Here is a 16,985-nt window from a genome sequence, read left to right as displayed (position 1 = left end):
TGACAGTGCTACGTCTTGCGCATTCACCACCCAGAGGCCTCATGTTCGGCAATCACAACGCGTGTGTCTTCACTACAGACCTTGTTCCACTGCATGTAGTTAGCCGCAGGCTGTGAATTTTATCGCGTCTTGGAATTCTCGTGCAGAAGCGTGAAGGCTGCAAAAAGGGATGGATACTGCATCTTTTGCATCGCATCTGCGTGCAACGCAGCAGTGATTGCACAATGAGTATGTATCGTGGGAACAGGTAATGGGGACGACCTCTGGGCTTTTGACTAAACAAAGGATCCTATATGGCTACCTGGGCTCGATGGCCGAGTTTACAAAGCCTCTTGCAGTGATTCTGTTTAAGCTATTCAGTAACAACATAGCCAGTCGCTGGCCCACTGTCCACGCTAGACCCTCAGCGTGTCTGAGCCGCGCTGAGATCTGCAGCAACGCAAGCTCTGTCGCAATAGCGATGTGAAATAGTGTATACAAGGCTCGGGTGAAACAGGGTCCAGGCGCCTGCGCTCAAGAGGTTAGCGCAGGTATGTGGTACCTCGGCCTACGCAGATTGGTCGCATGAAAATGTGGGGCTCAAGCCTCTATCGCCGAGCTCCCGACCTCAGACTTCATCTCTAATGTTCTTCCAGGACGTGTTCCCAACTCAGCAGCGCCCTTGGAAATGCAGATACAAACAATGACATCACGTGGCATCAAGGCAGTAGGATGGTAGCGACAGCATGTATGTTTGTACGCACACGACGTATGTAAGTTCCAATGTGGCCCACCGACCAACCAAAAGAAATCCTAGCAGCAATCCGAGTGGAAAGCCTTCAATCTTCCTGTCCCCATTGTGTGAGGCCGAAGCCTTAGACTCCCCACTTCTCAATCTTCTTGTAAGACTTGTGCAAAACCGTCGCGGCCCGCCTTGCAACGCTGGTGCGCTTCACCACACTGACGGCGTCCTCGTCAACATCAACGCAGCCCGAGCTACCGACGGTCTCGGGTGAACAAAGCGGAGTAAGAGTCTTTGTGCTCATGTCGCAGAACTGATGGTCGGATCCAATGAAGTCGGGGCCCCAGGATGTGGCAGAGTTGCAGAGGTCCGCGGCAGTTTGGCTGGTCCAGTTGGAGACGATGAGGTACTCGTGCATCCATGTAGGGCGTTCAGGGATGCTTCGTTTGGCGGGTTGCGCTGCAGGAGAGGGTTAGTTTGATCGTCTTGTATATACGGGCATGGACACACATACCTGCAATTGGTCCACTGTCTCCTCCATAGATGGTCGAATCGCATGTTTTCTCCTCGTCAGCGACCTCCTGGACACTGCTAGCATACGCATTGGTAGTGAACTTGAGTGCTGCGTTCACGATATCGTTTGTTTCGTCTGCAGAGGTAGACGTCCGAAGTCAGTATATGTCTCACATGCCTCCGTAGTCAGAACTCACCTTTGTCGAGCCAAGTACACGCGGGGACGTATGGCTTTGAGCTGTCTTTGAGATTGCCTGCAGACTACCTGCTGTTGTACCACCTCCCGCCACAGTGGCGGCCAATGTCGCCAGTCCAAGCCCCTCCATCCGTATCGTCAGCTTGGTTGACGCTGATCCAGGCGATGCAAGTGGCATCATCGTTGTTGGACACGCCAATGTACTCCGCTCGCCGACCCGAGCCTTGGTCTACGGTCACATCGCAGAAGCTGCCAGGATCAATCCCACAACCGCCTGCCTGCCCGCTGAAGCGATTGCCTTCGCCCCACGCGTACACTGCGGCGATCGAGCCACCCTAGAGTCTTCTTAGTCTTCACCAGTCTTTTGGAGAGACTGTTGTGGGCGCAACTTACCAGACTTTCAGACTCTTCGCCCACTCCGTGAAGGCCGGCTAGAAAGTATACCCGGTTAGCGGTGGAGTCTTCGATACTACTTTAAACTGTATCCTACCTTTAATCCTGATGCTTGGACCCTGGGGCTTATTGTCGGGTAGTTGGGATTCGGTAAAGGATACGATTGTCAAAGCACCGCTGACAAGGCCAATTGCGTTGAAGAAGCCAGACATCTTGAGCTTGATGATGTTTTGCGCGTGTGAATATGATATTGATGAGTAGTGAATGAGACTTGCAAGCAGTGATGGGGTCGGAGGCATATCAATATATAGGATTGTTTCCAGAAGCGAGCAGTATCTGACGGCGGATTTTGTCGACAACCCACGTGTGTCCGCATGCTGCCATGATGGTATCATGGTGCACGTAATCGCACGCAGCCAAGCGTATATCTGTAAGCATATTGATTGAAGTGGTACGAGGTTGACTGTGCCTCCGGCGAGCTCGGTGTATAATCACACATGGATTGGGCAATTACCTAGGTAACTGTTGAGTGAAATGTATTCCTGGCGCCTAAGTGCATAACAGAACTCCACGTGCTCGCTTCCAGCGGATGAATAGCTCGGTTACAGCTCAACAAAAACGTATCTCAATGAATCCAAGACCTTGGAAGTATTGGTTGTGGCGGGGTCAAGTCATGGGACGCGTGCTATTGTGGTGCACACGAAGGTGTATAAGGATATCGTCTTCGAAGCGGCTGGTGCAGAGCATCAATTCCGCAACATCTCAATCAATTCCAGAAGTCAATTCCACAGCCTTCACTTTCGATCAACATGAAACTTTCTATTAGCCTGGTTGGCATCTTCCTCACAAGTGCTTTCGCACTTTCGGTCAAACGACAGAACGGAGTTCCCGACTGCATCGACGGCGATAGATCCGGAGTGGGCGATTCATTTGGATCCAGTGAGTTCAAGCAGCCTGGCGTGGATCTTTACTATTCAGTGATATGATCTGACATGTACGCATAGAGCCTGACTGCGAGGACGAGTGTTTCATGCCTGAGCAGTCTGGGGATGGGGTGGAGCAGATCTGCCGAGGCTATTGCACCACGTTCCCAGTAGCCACTGGGCCACTGGTGTGGAACTGCATGGGCTCACAGTGAGGCTATTTGGATGAGTGTTCGAGCTTGGAGAAGCGTACGTAGTAGCAGATCAGTTTCGACGTGATTGCGTCTATGAAGAATTACCTTGAATCGACCCACTATCTTGACTCCGCTTTCATAACTCGTATGTGATACTCTTACGGTACCTTGTACCCGCTCATACAGTACTTCGGGCTAGCAGATATCTCGGCATCTGCTTCCAAAGTATCCATCTGGACACACTACCAAGCCAAGAAGCATCACCGGCATGCCATGCAGCATCTCCGATGCAGTGTAGTCAAGGATGTACAGCGATCCTTACTTGGTGTGTTGATAAAGTCACAAGATATCGTCATATTGCCGATGGGTCTGTCACCAAGAAACATTGTGTCACCAAGATCATCTTCCGCCAAGATCGTCCTCCGCCAGGTGTCATCTTCTCGAGCTAGAATAGATGCGATAACTTCTTCATATCATGCATGAGAAGCTTAATGCATGCAATGCGGCTACAGCTCGGGTAGTTTGACTAGAGTCGGCAGCGTTGCATATGCCACGAACGGACACAAAGTTGTCACTGGAGTACGAAGTAAGCCAAGATGGAAAGAGCGGCGTGATTCATAGTTGAAGATCCTGCCCTCATATTAACAAGGGCATCATCCTTCCCATGGCCCACAGCCGAAATAGTAGTTACACAGAGCCACTCCACAGTGAAAGGAATATGTTGAGTGCCGAGGTGTCTATCACCACTCAACTTCTATTGCATACCCAGGCAGGTACGCCTTCGCCGGGGCACTCTACAGCACGAGTACCTACCTAGGTAGGTACGTATCCGGTTGGGTACCAATTCGAAGAGTCCGCAGTCAAGAGACAGATACTTAGATACCCTTCGTGATGAACGTTACAAGATGACGTCGGCCTTCGGCTTCAGCCGAAGGCCGTACATACGATCCGAGCCAACGGCAACGCTCGTGGGCGTGCCGGCCCGGTTATGCAGCGCGCGATATCAGTGGCTATCACACCCATTGGCACTTTCTCTTGGGCTCATCTTGGCCCTTTACCAAGATGGATAAGTCGGCAGGTGCCTTCAGTTTTATGCAGTTGGGGATAGAGCCGTCGGGCGTGATTAATTGGAAGGTGTGATTGGAGCTGCCAAGCCTCGTGACACAGCGCCTAGCGAACTGTGCCACATAAGCATCTTGGCCCGCGGGGCGAGCGGGAGCTTGGCGACCTCGGGATGCATCCCGTAGCTTGGCACCACGCCACATCATAGTGGACGGCAGTAGAGCATTGCTGAAACGGGCATTCCAACTTAACCGGGCGCCGTCCTACGGATATCGGCTCATGCATGATGCCCAGGTGTGGTTGCAATCTAATGAGCGGAGTATCCGGTGGATGAGGACGATTTTACCCGTGGACGCAGTCGACTTGGCAGACTGCAACCCTATTATGCTAGGCCTCCCCAAAGAAATATGGCATCTGGATGAGGGCTTCGGAGCTTCTCTACTCTCTGTTGCACAAACGTTCAGCTTGTTTGCAGGCTATCGTTTACTGATAACAACGCCCCGAAATCATCACGCGCACAAGACTACCTGGACATACATCGCCTGGGCATCCCTTCGCGATGCAGTTCCTAAATACCTGTAGACTGGCATCAGTCGCTCTACTGTTGTATCCTTTCAAAGTACAAAGGTACGTGTCACCTACCGTCCGCATCTATTGAACTCGTCGACTTATTCTCCGCAGTGCCGCCAATTTGACCTTGCGCTTCTTCACGGAGAGCCAAGATGACACCTGCTCTTTCCGCAACAGCAGTGAAGCCCTGACGTTTACCTCATCGAGCATTCCCACCATGGATCATTGCTTCAACCTAGAAGATATCTTCGGCGGAAACACCACCCAAGGTTTCGTCAACCAAAGCGCCTACCCACCCTTCTCAGCCACGGCAGGCATCAACTGGTCCGTAGAGAACGCCGCATTATACAACCCCCAAGCGAACTACACCAATGTTCTCTACCACCTACACGTGCCAGGAGCCGAAGCAGCCGAGCAGTACGCAGATCGCCGCGTGAACATTTACCCTGCTAAAGACTGTTACAACGCGGACCCGAACAGCGACGCCACCATGCCACCACTACTTCCCTGGTATGGCTACGACTGCGTCAGTGACAGAGATGGAAACTGCGGCACGATCGAGTATGATGTCCGCAGCTTCTACCTCCTACCAGGCACAAGGGAAAGGGATCAGTCAGGCCGATGTTTATTGTCTGCGAAATGGGGTGCTGCCTCGAGTATTTACTCGTCTTCTCGTATCATTTTAGGCGCCGCTTTGAGCGCGTCTCTGGCCATCTGGTATGCCTGGTAGTCATGATAGTCCTGTGTTAGTTTTGTACTTGACAAGCAGTCGCCTACATGAACGCCTTTCGTTGAACTGTAGATCGTATCCAAAACTATTTATACCTGTACATGGACTATGGAATGTGTTCCAAACTATATCACATGTTCGCCGACGCTACCGTCACTAGCCACCTCGTTAACAATACCACTTTTGAGTGTATCATCCTACCTTCTTCTTTCTCATCCTCTCCTTCCTCATGTATTGCCACACCCAACGACACGCAGTGTAAAACCCACACCTAGACCATCATGATAGGACCCCAAGATCTCATGAAATGCAGCGCCCCCGTACTCCGCAAGCACTGCATCAGCCAGCGAGCGACACCGCAGAGCCACATAGGCAGACAAGGGAGCACAGAACAGGACAAGCAAAGCAAACAGCACGGAGAAGATCGAACTGTGCGCAACTCCCGCAACTTCAACGCTCTCGTGAGACAAAGTGATGCTTAAAAGACAAACGAATAGTGACAATAGAGGAAGCGGGACCATGACTGACACCATCTGAATGGACGGCCCAACAAGGTGCGCTCCACACTGTGACTACCCGACGTAACTGGAAAGTCACTATCGCCTCATGTGTACTGAAGATGGTGGGGCCCGCCCTTCCACGACCTCAGTGCAGAAGCGGCATGCCTTCAGCATGACAATATGATGTGGTCGGCGAAGCTGGTCTCGCCGCCCACATATACCAGAAACGTTCCAAGACACCATGTCTTACCTAGCAAGCACGCGAGCGAGGTTATCGGAGTGAGCAGCCACAAATATCATACCAAGTGCTACAGCCATCACATTCAGCGATCCCTCAATACACCAAGCTACACCCCCACACATCTCATCCACTAACCCCCTCCATCTCCAAATCTCACCGGGAGGCAACATGCCCTCACCTCCTCCCACCACCAATATCCTGGCCCAACCTATACCCACTAATCTTCTCCCACTCAATCTTCTGCCTCGTAATCGGCAACTGCCTCCTCAGCGCCTTGAACGCACCCTCACTCAGACTACCAAACGCCCTGTTAAGATCCTCCTGATACTTCTTCTCCTCGGCCGCAATCTTCCTCACAACCTCGCTTCCGTTCGCACTGGCCCCCGCACTGAGACTCACCTCCTTGGTCGTAAGCAGACGCACGTTGCCGTCTTCGTAGTAGTGCACGTCGACTTTTATGCTGCCGGTGATGGAGCCGGAGGACGTGTCGTAGATGTAGGAGCTGCGCCAGCGGCCGTTCCAGTAGTTTGTGGGTGAGTACTTGTTTGCGACCGTGATGATGGCGAGGGAGGAAGGGGAGGAGGGCACGGGGTATACGCCGTGAGAAGACTTGGGGTAGTGTTCTGAGGCGTGGGTGCTGAGGGACTTGTTCAGGCTCTTGCTGTTGGGGTGAGGTTAGGTTAAGCTTTTATGCGGCATGGGTGTGTTGGTAGCCAATGGGTGTGCACGAGGGATGCGCGCGGGATTGGCTTGGCGAGGGAGGGGCGGGGCGGAACGTACAGGAGCTCTTCTTGTGCGCTTTCTACGACGTAACTCTGCACAGCGCTGGCTTTGCCTGTGGCATGGTCGAAGTCGAAGGAGCTTTGTGTGTCGATGTCGTAGTAGCGGCCGTCGCCTAATGAGTTGTACTGGCTGACGAGGACCTCGGTGCTGCCGCCGGGGAGCTTCGTTGTGGTGAATTGCTCCTCGTTATACTTTTGGAAGGCGGGCGAGAGCTCGTTTTGGACGGCGTCGTCGCCGAGGATTGACTTGATTGCCTTGGTGACATCGGCGAGCTGTGGTGCTGTTAGCAGGTGTACTGGTGGGAGGGAGCTCTGTTTTGGCGGGGGAAGTACCTCGCCAGGCGGCGCGCTGTCGATGAAGGAGGAGAGAGCTGCTGTGCGTGACATAGCTGCGATTTGGCTATGTAGTAGAGGGCGGTTATGCTTCTGTGGTTGTCTCAATTGTTTGGCGCGTCGTGGAGTTGCGGGCGGACGTCGAGGCGCGCAGCCGCTTAGTGGGGCAAGGGCCAGCAGGGCGAGCAGGGGTCAAACATCCATGTGCCCATAGTCGATTGCGGAGGAAGCTACGTCAACATCGCAGTGCACGCGGACGTTATTCGCAGTTCTTGATTCATATTGAATTTGGAAATCGACAATGGGTATCTATATATATCGAGCAACCATCGTTGGCCTCATTAACCCTGGAACGCCGCGCTAAGCCTTGATCAATGCTAACAATATCCTACAAGATGTCATGTATGTCCATCACTCGATGCTCATCTTCATCAACCCGTCATTGGTATCTGTCATGCCCTGCAGACCTATCCGCTTTGGGCCCAGTGTCGGTGTCATGCTCATGCTGCCCCCACTGTTTGAACGCTCACCGTGTGACTGACCGCTGATCGATGTCTCCCGACTGGCTTTGGTATTTGTGCCCCAAAGACTGCTGTCCCTCTGTGCGGGCGACTGCGAGATGACCGGGCTGTTATGGACACTGAGGCCTGGTGAGACTGCACGCCGTTTGATTGAGGCTTCGTCAAAGTCGTCGTCTCGTCGGCGTTTGTTCGACTTCTTCAACGCCTCAGCCGCTGTGGGAGGCTGCATTGGACCTGGTGTAGATGCTCGTGATGCTCCACCATTCATAGAGGGCGAGTCCATGTTCATGTCCTCGCTCATTGCGGATGACTCTGCACGAGGGAAGGATGGCGGTGGAGTATGTGCGGCGCGTTGGTTCCAGAATCCGTTGCTTATCGAGTTGCGACCACTGTGAAGACTACCAAATGCACCGAAAAGTCCCTTAGACGTTGATCCGTCCAGACTCATGTTGCTCTCGCTGCCCTCTTCCGGCACACCCTCGAGCGGACCGTCCAGCCCGGGTACTGTGGGTAGTAGATTTGGCGATGATTGCGCTGTATTAGAAGGCCGCTCCAGATCCGTGTCACTCTCTCTCACTTGTCGTATGATCTCGGCTTCGCGGCGGAACTCGCTATCAACAGGTGCGGCTTCTTCGAATAGCTCCGCTCGGATGCGACCGAATTGCCTCGATTTGGGCTAGTAAAGTTAGCATCTGATGTCTGCGTGACAATGGAAGAGTACATACCAGTAGATTGCCTCTCCGTGTGACAACCCGCCTCACCACACCTGGAGTCTGGGGCAGATTACCGCCCTCATCTCCACTGTCATTGCCAGACGAGATGTGAAGGTCGTTGGCAAAGAGTGACAGGCTCTCTCGTCGCGATCCCGCTTTCCGCATAGCCGCTTCCCGCGCAAAGTAACCCGTGTCTTTGCCGTTTGGCGGCGATGCTGGCCCAGGGCTTGCCATGGAGCTGTGTCCGCTGGCCGAGCTGGAGCTCTTCCGGCTTCGACCCTTACGCAACCTTGCCCTGTGCATGCTCGCAAAGTTGGGCTGTCCACCGGGCGAAAACAAGTTCGACCAAGCGTTACCGGTATTGAGTCCTGGGAAGAGAGTGTTGGTCTTCGCCTGCGGGGTCATGATCATGGGGTCGTCGTTGTCCTCAGGGTCCAGTGGATCCACCTCGTCCGAAGAGCTGCTAGAATCCTCCGAGCCCATCATGTTGATGCTGCCGACTGAACTGGACGGGGCGGTTCTATCGCCATGGCTCCAGCCCCCTTGCATGCTCACATTGGGCGAGTCGAGCAGCATCGAGTTGGAGCGAGGCTTCCGCGGCGGTATCTTGATGCCCTTCTGCGTGATGGTCGGCGAGGAATCCGGCGAGGATTGGTCGGGGAGGGTCGAGTGGTGGAGGTTGGTGCAGGCTCTCGAGAACTCGGCACCGCGCGACCGTCGGGGCAGCACAGAGGCAGGCGACGCGTACGTGTTGCGCGAATCTAGCTGGGGCGAGAGGGGCACACGGGCAGCGAAGTGGGCGGGACTGGGCATGGGCGACTCTCGCGCAGGCATTTGCAGCGACAGGCCTCGCGAGAGGAAGTCGGGTCGACGCGGTGTGCTGGGGCTGGCGACGATGGTCTGATCATCTTTGGACATGCGAGCGGGTTCGCGGAATTTCGGAGAGGGCTCAAGACGGGGCGTGCTGTCCGAGAGCGACCGTGCTTTGGGCGAATTCGTCTTTGACGGCGTTGTCGCCAGTTGAGGTTGCGACTCCATCATGCCTCCCTCGCCCTGTTCGGCGGTACTGCGCTCGCTACCGATGTCTGGCGTCATCGTCAACATTGAGGTGGAAGGTTGATATGACAGGAAGCGACCTGAAACGCATTCTCTCAGCAACGCGCTGTGATCAGAGTCAATTTGTCGGGACTGGTGAATGGCCCGTCCGTTGAACGTCAATGTCACGAAGCGGGGCCTCTCGTCACGTGCAAGCCACCGTCAAGGGTGAACCATGCTGTGAGGCTTTACCTACAACCACGCCCTCTAAACATCTCTAAAGTTGAAACTTTTGTAGCAAAGGCTGTTTGCATCAACTGTAGTACTATACGAAACATATTAACAACTTCCATACGCCTTCGGTATGATGTTGATCATGACGCGTAGGCCACCCATAGATCACCCGTGCCTTCGTACCCCTGAACACTCTTCTCATGCTATTGCTAAGAGTCCACAATTCCTTGCACCCACTCGATGTCCTCCCAAGTTGCTTCCCAGATGTTGAGGATTGTCATTGTCCATTCCTTATCCTCGCGCTTCATGGTGCCAATGCAGCGGCAGATCCGCCCTTGCTGTAACAGTCTTCTGCTGTCGTACTCGAAGAGCTGCACCGACTTCCAGATAGCAGCATTATACACTGCCTTGATGTAAGGTGGCTTGGCGTGGAAGAGGTCGCAGAAGGTGAACTGCTGCTCCGTACTAGTCCGCTCAGAAGCAAGCACTCTGGCATACATCTCAATCATGATGTGCTTCCCTGATTTGGATGCCTGACAGCTTTGGTTAATCACTTCACCGATGCGGAAACATGTCCTGAGCAGTAGGTTTGACGAAAGACCGATGATGGGTGAGCGATCACGGACAGCCTCTGGAAATGGTGGCCTGACAAATGGTTTGCGTATCTTCGATGAACCTAGATCGCCAGTTGCGGCTTGCAGGCGCGTCGTGAGAGTGACCGGGGAAGTGAACTGCTTTGACACGGGCTGATAGGTCTTCTTGTTAGGACTTCTTTCATCAAGTATGATAGGGGCATCCGCAGAGGTGCCGGGAGGGTGATGCAGTCTGTCATCGCCCTTGTCCCTGGGCTGCACAGAGCGGTTCAAAGCAGGATTTGCAAGGTCAGGACATGCGTCGTCAATTTCGGATGTCAATGTGAGCAGGTCGTCATCGTTGATGTCAAAGTCGAAGTCGTCTTGCGTAAGCATCGAGTTCTCAATCTGATGTGGTACCAGGGACGCATCAACTTGTTCAGGTTCACTGGTATCAAAGTCGTTATCGTCGAAATCAAATTCGCAGAGTGAGGTCGGATGCTGCACAGGCAATGTAGCTACTGTATCCTGGCTAACATTTCGTATGGTTTCAGGACTCGCGAAACCATGATCTGTCACATTGCAGGCTTGACTGATACTGTCCTGGTGTGAAACCGCCGTTCCGTTGCCGGTTGTTGTCGATCGTTGGGTTTGCGCATCGTCAACAAATATGGACTGCGTTCTCGTCGACAGCCGAGCCTTAGATCTAGAGGTCGCGGAATTGCGTGTAGATTTTGTTACCCGAAAGCTCTCCGATACTCGATGTTGTTCTGGGAGCCCGTTTCCTTCCAGATTCACGCGTCTGCCATCTGGTTTGTTCCCTTGAGCGGCCAACCGAGGTCGCTTGCGTCGAGGTTTCGGAGGCGGGCTACTCGGTACTGCCGGCGAAGGAGCACGTATTTCGAGATGCGTTGGCTCGTCCGCGCCACCAAGACCAAGATAGCGCGCAACAGTAGAATTGTGTCGCCGTCGCTCGTGCACGGCGGCTCTCCGGCGCGCCTGGTTCTGCTGCACGGGTGCCGCGGTTGACGAGGGAGGCGTCGAAAACTGCGTCGAGGGCTGATTGATGGCCGTGAAACTAGAAGTTGACGAGCGAATGTGAGTGCATCTGCATACTTCAGGTTAGTTCAAGCGATATGAGATAAAAGCAACGTGTGGTGAGAGAGGGTGAGTGAGCGCGCGTCGGGTCTCTCACGCGTCATCACCAGTTCGTTCTCTCGTTGTCCCCGTGTCCCCATCGTGATGCAGCGCGTTCGATGCATCCATGCTGACTCTATGCGTGAAGCGACACGATATGGAAGCGGAGTGAGAGATGAGGTGAAGAGGGTTGGTGTGGTGGGTCGCGACTTCCATGGTCCCTTACTCAGCCCAAAGCCACCCCACTGCGGGGGGCTTGCGCCCGACCAAGCAACCATAGCTTCATCTTATCGCGTGCGCATAGGCAACCATTACTACTTAGACTTCCGCTACGAAGCTCTGCCACCAGCTCTGACTTCCTGCAAACCTTGCACCTCTCGTCAACACATGTTCCGTTGAACCCCGAGTGTTCTATTCTTATCTGTAACACTGGCTCTCTCCTTCCAGACCGACCCTCCGACCTTTCTCAGACCGTGGTGCAAACACCAGACCCTGATTCTGTCCAGATTCGTTCTGACAGCCAAGCAAACATCCTGTTCGGGGTGCTTTGTTTTTCTCGCCTCCCAAATATAGCAGGTCTTACCCTGAAGGGTCAAACGAAGCGACAAACGTACGATGCCTGTAAGTTCTTCTTCAGACTCGTTTCTCCTTAAGAGCGTTCAAATACCATGTTCTCTTCCGCAGCAGCCCCGTTTCATTCATCCTTCAAATCACCATTCCTACCGTAGTCATGATTTCCCACGCTTCTTGGTACGACGGACAACCGCTTCTCTACGGAGAGACGCTTCGTAGAACTTCTTCTTCGTATAGCAGTGCATCTTCTGAACTGCAAGCACTTCCTTTGTACCGCAAAAGTCTGTCATTGTCAAGCGAGTCGTCAGTCGAGGCTTCAATCGAACCCCCTCGCAAAACACTTCATCACCACAAGGACCCCAAAGCATACGCGGACCTTCCGATATTCGAGAACCCCTGCCCGCTATGCTTCTTTGAACACTGTCACACGGTACTAAGAACATGGATCAAACGTAGAAGCACGCTTTCTCGGCTGTCACGGTCCAGATCGATCGATTGACGAGCGAGCAATACGAGGAGAATGTAAGTTGTCCTGTTAAGATTGCATGTCTCTTGCTAATTAGTACAGGATGTCGGTGGTGTCGTTGATCTCATCGAGGTCATCCGCATCCAGGCATCTGGTCCTACGGAAGCAGCACGAGCTCTGCGAAAGAAGCTGTAAGCCAGATTCTCGCACATCCACAACATGAACTAATAAGTCCGCAGCAAGTATGGAAATGTACATCGCCAGATCCGCGCCCTTGTCATAATGGACGCTCTGATTCAGAATGCTGGAACTAGATTCCAGAAAGCGTTCGCGGATGAGCCACTTCTTGAGCGACTCCGCATCCTGGCTAGGGACGACACAGTCGATGCTGAAGTTCGGCAGAAGGCCAACGTTCTGTTCCGAAGTTGGGCTGTCGCATACAAGGGAACGCCTGGCCTTGAGCGGATAGCTGCACTACACAAAGAACTTCCTCGTACCAAGCGTCCCCAGCCACAACAATCTCGGATTGTGCGACAGCAAGATGCCGAAGCTGCGCGCGAGCGTGAGGAGCATTCGCAGTCTCCTCCTAGAAGCAGGCGGCCGGAGCCACCCCATACGTCATCTTCACGGACGACCACACCTGTTGTACTCGGTGCTGGTACCCCTCTTCCAACCACTTCGCTATTCAAGAGGGATAAGAAAGACAAGAAGAAGACCAAGGGGCAGCCGTTCAACCTGGAAAAGGAGAAGGGTCAGATGCTTGAGACGATGGCATCGGCAAACGTCGCCAGTACGAATCTGCTGAACGGCCTACAACTCATCAACCGAGAGCAACAGCGTGTCAGCGAGAACGCGGAAGTCATGCGACGTTTTGAGACGTGCAAGCAACTGCGTCGCCAGATCTTGCGATACATCCACTTGGTCGAGTCCGAGCAGTACATTGGCGGTCTTCTCAACGCCAACGACGAGCTAGTCAAGGGCCTCATGGCCTTCGAGCTTATGGACAAGAGCATCGACGACGACAGCGATAGTGATAACGAAGAGGGTAACGTGTCTGCTGCTGAAGCTGCGATGGGTAGTATGGGTCTGAATGAGTCTGCCCCTCCGAAGCCGCCTAGGCCCACGAGCATCCCCATGCCTCCGCAGCGCGTCGAACCAGACAGTGAGCCAGAGGAGGATGAGGATGACCCCTTCGGAGACAGTAATGGTAAGACTACTGAAAACACTCTCTTTGGCCTAGCTAACATGCCACAGCCGTCAAAACACCATTCACAGAGAAGGGCCAACCGACCTGGAGGGACGTCTAATCCACACAAGGCGCTATGCGAACAAGACCTGCATGTTCACGGCGAGACACGGTGTTGGGCTTTCCTCATCTCATGTTTAGCAATACCCTTTCCTACAATTTCGCCATCTGGATAGATCTCAATACAACATTTCCACACCATCTGCCATGCATTTCCATCTTCTGCATGCCCCGCGCGCGCCTCTGACCGAACGCGCGGCATTAGCCACGTTCACTGCCACGCGGGCGACGTCATGCAGCCCCTAGCGTCGGCCTGTCATTGGCCTAGCGCCACGCGCAGCATTGAAGCAGGGCTGGATGCCCTCTGCGACCGTATTAATCTCCCCTTTGCCTCCTCGATACCACTGCCTACTATCCCGCTACAACCCTCACCTTTCACGCACCTTCATCGCACAAACTGTAAGTTCCAGTCCTGATCTTGTGGCTGCGAACACCGCTAACGTCATCGCAGCGCAACTCCGTCATCTTTCTGAACCAACAGTCACGAACCCGCGACCGCCATCCTCCGAGTCATAACGCTTCCTGAACGCGCGCGATCCACGCATCTATATATCTCGCAATGCCTGCCTCTACCAACTCTGTCTCTTCGGCCGCCGGCTCGATCGTTAAGCCTCAGGGCGGAAAGTGCAGCTGCATCAGCACCGATGACTGCAGTTGCTGCTGCATTCCTTGCACTGTCATGTAAAGGCGACGACAATATGAAGAGCCGCATACGGCTTCGACCGACGATAGCATGTGCGCGTGCCGGAGCGGTGACCGACGGCACGCGTCAGGCGACGGGCACGATAAGGGAACGATGATTGGCATAAGGTGTTTTTGAGATATTTTGAGCGACCTCCTTAGGTATAGCGAAAGCGACACCATGCGCTCAAGGCAATGAGGCTTTGAGAGCTTTGATCTGGGGTTTGGAGTCTTCTGGAGTGTTGCATTGGATTGATGGCTTTATACCAATACCTACATCTTGAACTAAACAACTTATTCATAACGTACATCAAGTCCGGATTCCTCTGCTCGTACTACTCGTCTCTTATCACCCACCGGCGCTTCTTGTAACTCGAGTCGCGCGTCTATGTTCTAATAACATCCAATGTCAAGATACACCAGCGCCAAGCGGCCCCATCTGAAGCTAGTTCGGCCGGGCGTGCAGGGCTGGAACATGGCAGTTGTGGCGCGCGGCAACATGGCGTCACTTAAGTATATCCGAAGGCCTGCTGCCCTGTAAACCTCATCTCTGCTTTCGTGCACCCACTCTCATTGTCGCATATCTGTTCCTGGACATATCATTCTTGTTGTATATATCGCATTTCATCTGTACGTGCAGGACCCAAGTTTGATGGAGATGTTCGCTAATGGTCTGGTAGTGCTTGAGACGTCATCCCCCTTGCGTCCACATCGCATCCTTCATCGCCGCCTTTACCACTCTATCGGGCATCGCGTCGCGCCGCATAACATCGTATCGCATTTATCCGTCGCGGATCTCTCTCTATAATCAGCAAATATGCCCGCGTCTACAACTTCGAGCACGACGTCTATCGTCAAGCCTGGTCCCGTCAAGGCGCCATGCTGGTGCGGTGACGATTGCCAGTGCTGCGTCATCCCATGCACCGTCATGTAGTAGAAGGCAGCGACGCAGAGACGAAGAGGGATGAATATATACCAGGACATGTTAGGAGTTATTTTGGTTGGATACACTGTTTGAGCATGCGCTTGGGAAAGAGCTGGATAAGAGGAGGAATGTGACGAGTCACGAATCACGCATCGCATTGCTTGGTATCTATTGAGCATCTTAGCGTTACGTGCTGTTACGAAGTCTATGATATTCTCACATGCCCTGAGCCCTTTTCGCAGAACTTTCGCTTTGCCAGGCATAGCAGAGTCGACTCTCTTCCCCTACTAGGAAGCTAGCATCGCTATCGCGTACTCACCACTAACTACACACAATACAAGATCTCTGATATGTCGCATTTAACCACAAACTTTCTCTATTCGCTCGCATCTGTGGTGGTTACACTGCTCGATCCACCCAACGGACCTTGTCAATCACGATCGCCATGGACTTCGCATGGACCTCGCTTTCGGTATATCACTTTTATTTACTTGCACTATTTGGTGTGAATGGAAACAAGCAATTTGATGGAGATGATCAATGGATAGGTTTGAAAGAGTTGGTGACAGACAACGACATGTGATGCGAAAGGAAGCGCACAGCGCAGAGCATGCGGAATGAAGCAGTTGAGACGCGCTGGGAGAGAAGACATCATGAACGCACTGCTTCACCCCCCGTTGGGTTGCCAACCTGTATTCGCGTTACACGGTGAGTTCTGGCCCCCAAATCTTGAGGCGCAGCGAGGCAGATTTCTCATCTGTACTGCATGCGACTTGATAAGGTGGCAGCACAGCCGCACCTTTATATATACCAAACGATTAAAAATCTCCTTTGTGCGCTTAATATCCACAAAGTCCAGCACTAAGGGGCATATCAAGTCTATCACAATAGCTGCAGCTGAGAATTACGAGAAGGAGCCTCTCGTAGCGCTGCCACGGGAATCATCACTAGCACGAACGCTAAACTCAGAATTACATCCACCGTCACAGCTGCTATGCACTCTACCGCGTCCTTCGTCTCCGAGCAAAACAACCAATAAACCACAGCATCTTCGTGTTCGTCGCAACAGACCACGCACTTTCTGGAACATACGCAACACGACAGATATGCTCATGTGCGTCATTTGCATCCCATTCGCTTGGGTTACCTACCTCTTCACACTCCCTTGGGTGATTCCCTCCGTACACTGGAGCCCCATCCTCGCCTTTTTCTTTCTCCCGCTGTGGGTGTCCACGGCTGCTACTCTTTTGATAAGGCACAGGCGTTATAGAATGAGAAGGACGATTGCAGATGACGAGGCTGTCATTGGGTTGTTAGATGCTGATGAGATTCTAGAGGATGGGTTGGATCTGCATGCTGTCGGGTATAAAGATGTGGAGGAATTTGGTTCGGAAAAATGAGGGGGAAAGATTTAGATTATCAAGGACTGAATGACGTAGTGACGCATCGTGCATATTTCGCGCACCTGCCGCTTGGTTGCTGCGGCGCATAGCAATGCAAGATATCACTGAGCCGTGTCGCTGCGCCCGATCTAGCCCAAACACATGGCTCTGAGATGATAGTGAACGTGCTTTTCTCGGTGGCTGACCTGAGCCCTAAATAGTTAGTGTGGTGGTGGCTGAGTTGCCCAGGCTCAGGGGAGAGTCAGCTGCGGCTGACACCAA

General features: G+C 53.2%; 6 protein-coding genes across 6 annotated transcripts; 2 read left to right on the top strand and 4 right to left on the bottom strand.

Annotated features, from left to right (window-relative positions):
• Nucleotides 1-854: 854 nt before the first annotated feature.
• J4E79_005376 (uncharacterized protein) lies at nucleotides 855-2,035 on the bottom strand (the record flags this gene model as incomplete). Its single annotated transcript, XM_049354254.1, has 6 exons — nucleotides 855-1,180; nucleotides 1,236-1,370; nucleotides 1,432-1,472; nucleotides 1,512-1,765; nucleotides 1,824-1,861; nucleotides 1,921-2,035. 6 exons carry the CDS (start codon nucleotides 2,033-2,035, stop codon nucleotides 855-857), a joined length of 909 nt encoding a protein of 302 aa, XP_049211119.1.
• A 2,526-nt stretch (nucleotides 2,036-4,561) lies between these two features.
• Nucleotides 4,562-5,302, top strand: J4E79_005375 (uncharacterized protein; the record flags this gene model as incomplete). Its single annotated transcript, XM_049354253.1, has 2 exons — nucleotides 4,562-4,629; nucleotides 4,684-5,302. 2 exons carry the CDS (start codon nucleotides 4,562-4,564, stop codon nucleotides 5,300-5,302), a joined length of 687 nt encoding a protein of 228 aa, XP_049211118.1.
• Nucleotides 5,303-6,217: 915 nt separating this feature from the next.
• Nucleotides 6,218-7,212, bottom strand: J4E79_005374 (uncharacterized protein; the record flags this gene model as incomplete). Its single annotated transcript, XM_049354252.1, has 3 exons — nucleotides 6,218-6,704; nucleotides 6,824-7,098; nucleotides 7,159-7,212. The coding sequence occupies 3 exons, from the start codon at nucleotides 7,210-7,212 to the stop codon at nucleotides 6,218-6,220; spliced, it is 816 nt and encodes a 271-aa protein (XP_049211117.1).
• Nucleotides 7,213-7,569: 357 nt separating this feature from the next.
• On the bottom strand, nucleotides 7,570-9,487 carry J4E79_005373 (uncharacterized protein; the record flags this gene model as incomplete). Its single annotated transcript, XM_049354251.1, has 2 exons — nucleotides 7,570-8,355; nucleotides 8,405-9,487. The coding sequence occupies 2 exons, from the start codon at nucleotides 9,485-9,487 to the stop codon at nucleotides 7,570-7,572; spliced, it is 1,869 nt and encodes a 622-aa protein (XP_049211116.1).
• A 383-nt stretch (nucleotides 9,488-9,870) lies between these two features.
• Nucleotides 9,871-10,629, bottom strand: J4E79_005372 (uncharacterized protein; the record flags this gene model as incomplete). The annotated part of the gene is made up of 1 exon (XM_049354250.1): nucleotides 9,871-10,629. The coding sequence occupies one exon, from the start codon at nucleotides 10,627-10,629 to the stop codon at nucleotides 9,871-9,873; it is 759 nt and encodes a 252-aa protein (XP_049211115.1).
• A 1,356-nt stretch (nucleotides 10,630-11,985) lies between these two features.
• On the top strand, nucleotides 11,986-13,716 carry J4E79_005371 (uncharacterized protein; the record flags this gene model as incomplete). The annotated part of the gene is made up of 5 exons (XM_049354249.1): nucleotides 11,986-11,991; nucleotides 12,400-12,465; nucleotides 12,512-12,600; nucleotides 12,649-13,616; nucleotides 13,664-13,716. The coding sequence occupies 5 exons, from the start codon at nucleotides 11,986-11,988 to the stop codon at nucleotides 13,714-13,716; spliced, it is 1,182 nt and encodes a 393-aa protein (XP_049211114.1).
• Between the last annotated feature and the right edge of the window lie 3,269 nt (nucleotides 13,717-16,985).

The sequence above is a fragment of the Alternaria viburni genome (genome assembly GCF_023758015.1).
Source record: "Alternaria viburni strain BMP 2772 chromosome Unknown scaffold_10, whole genome shotgun sequence".
NCBI lineage: Eukaryota > Fungi > Ascomycota > Dothideomycetes > Pleosporales > Pleosporaceae > Alternaria > Alternaria viburni.
This window is presented reverse-complemented; position numbering and strand designations above follow the sequence as displayed.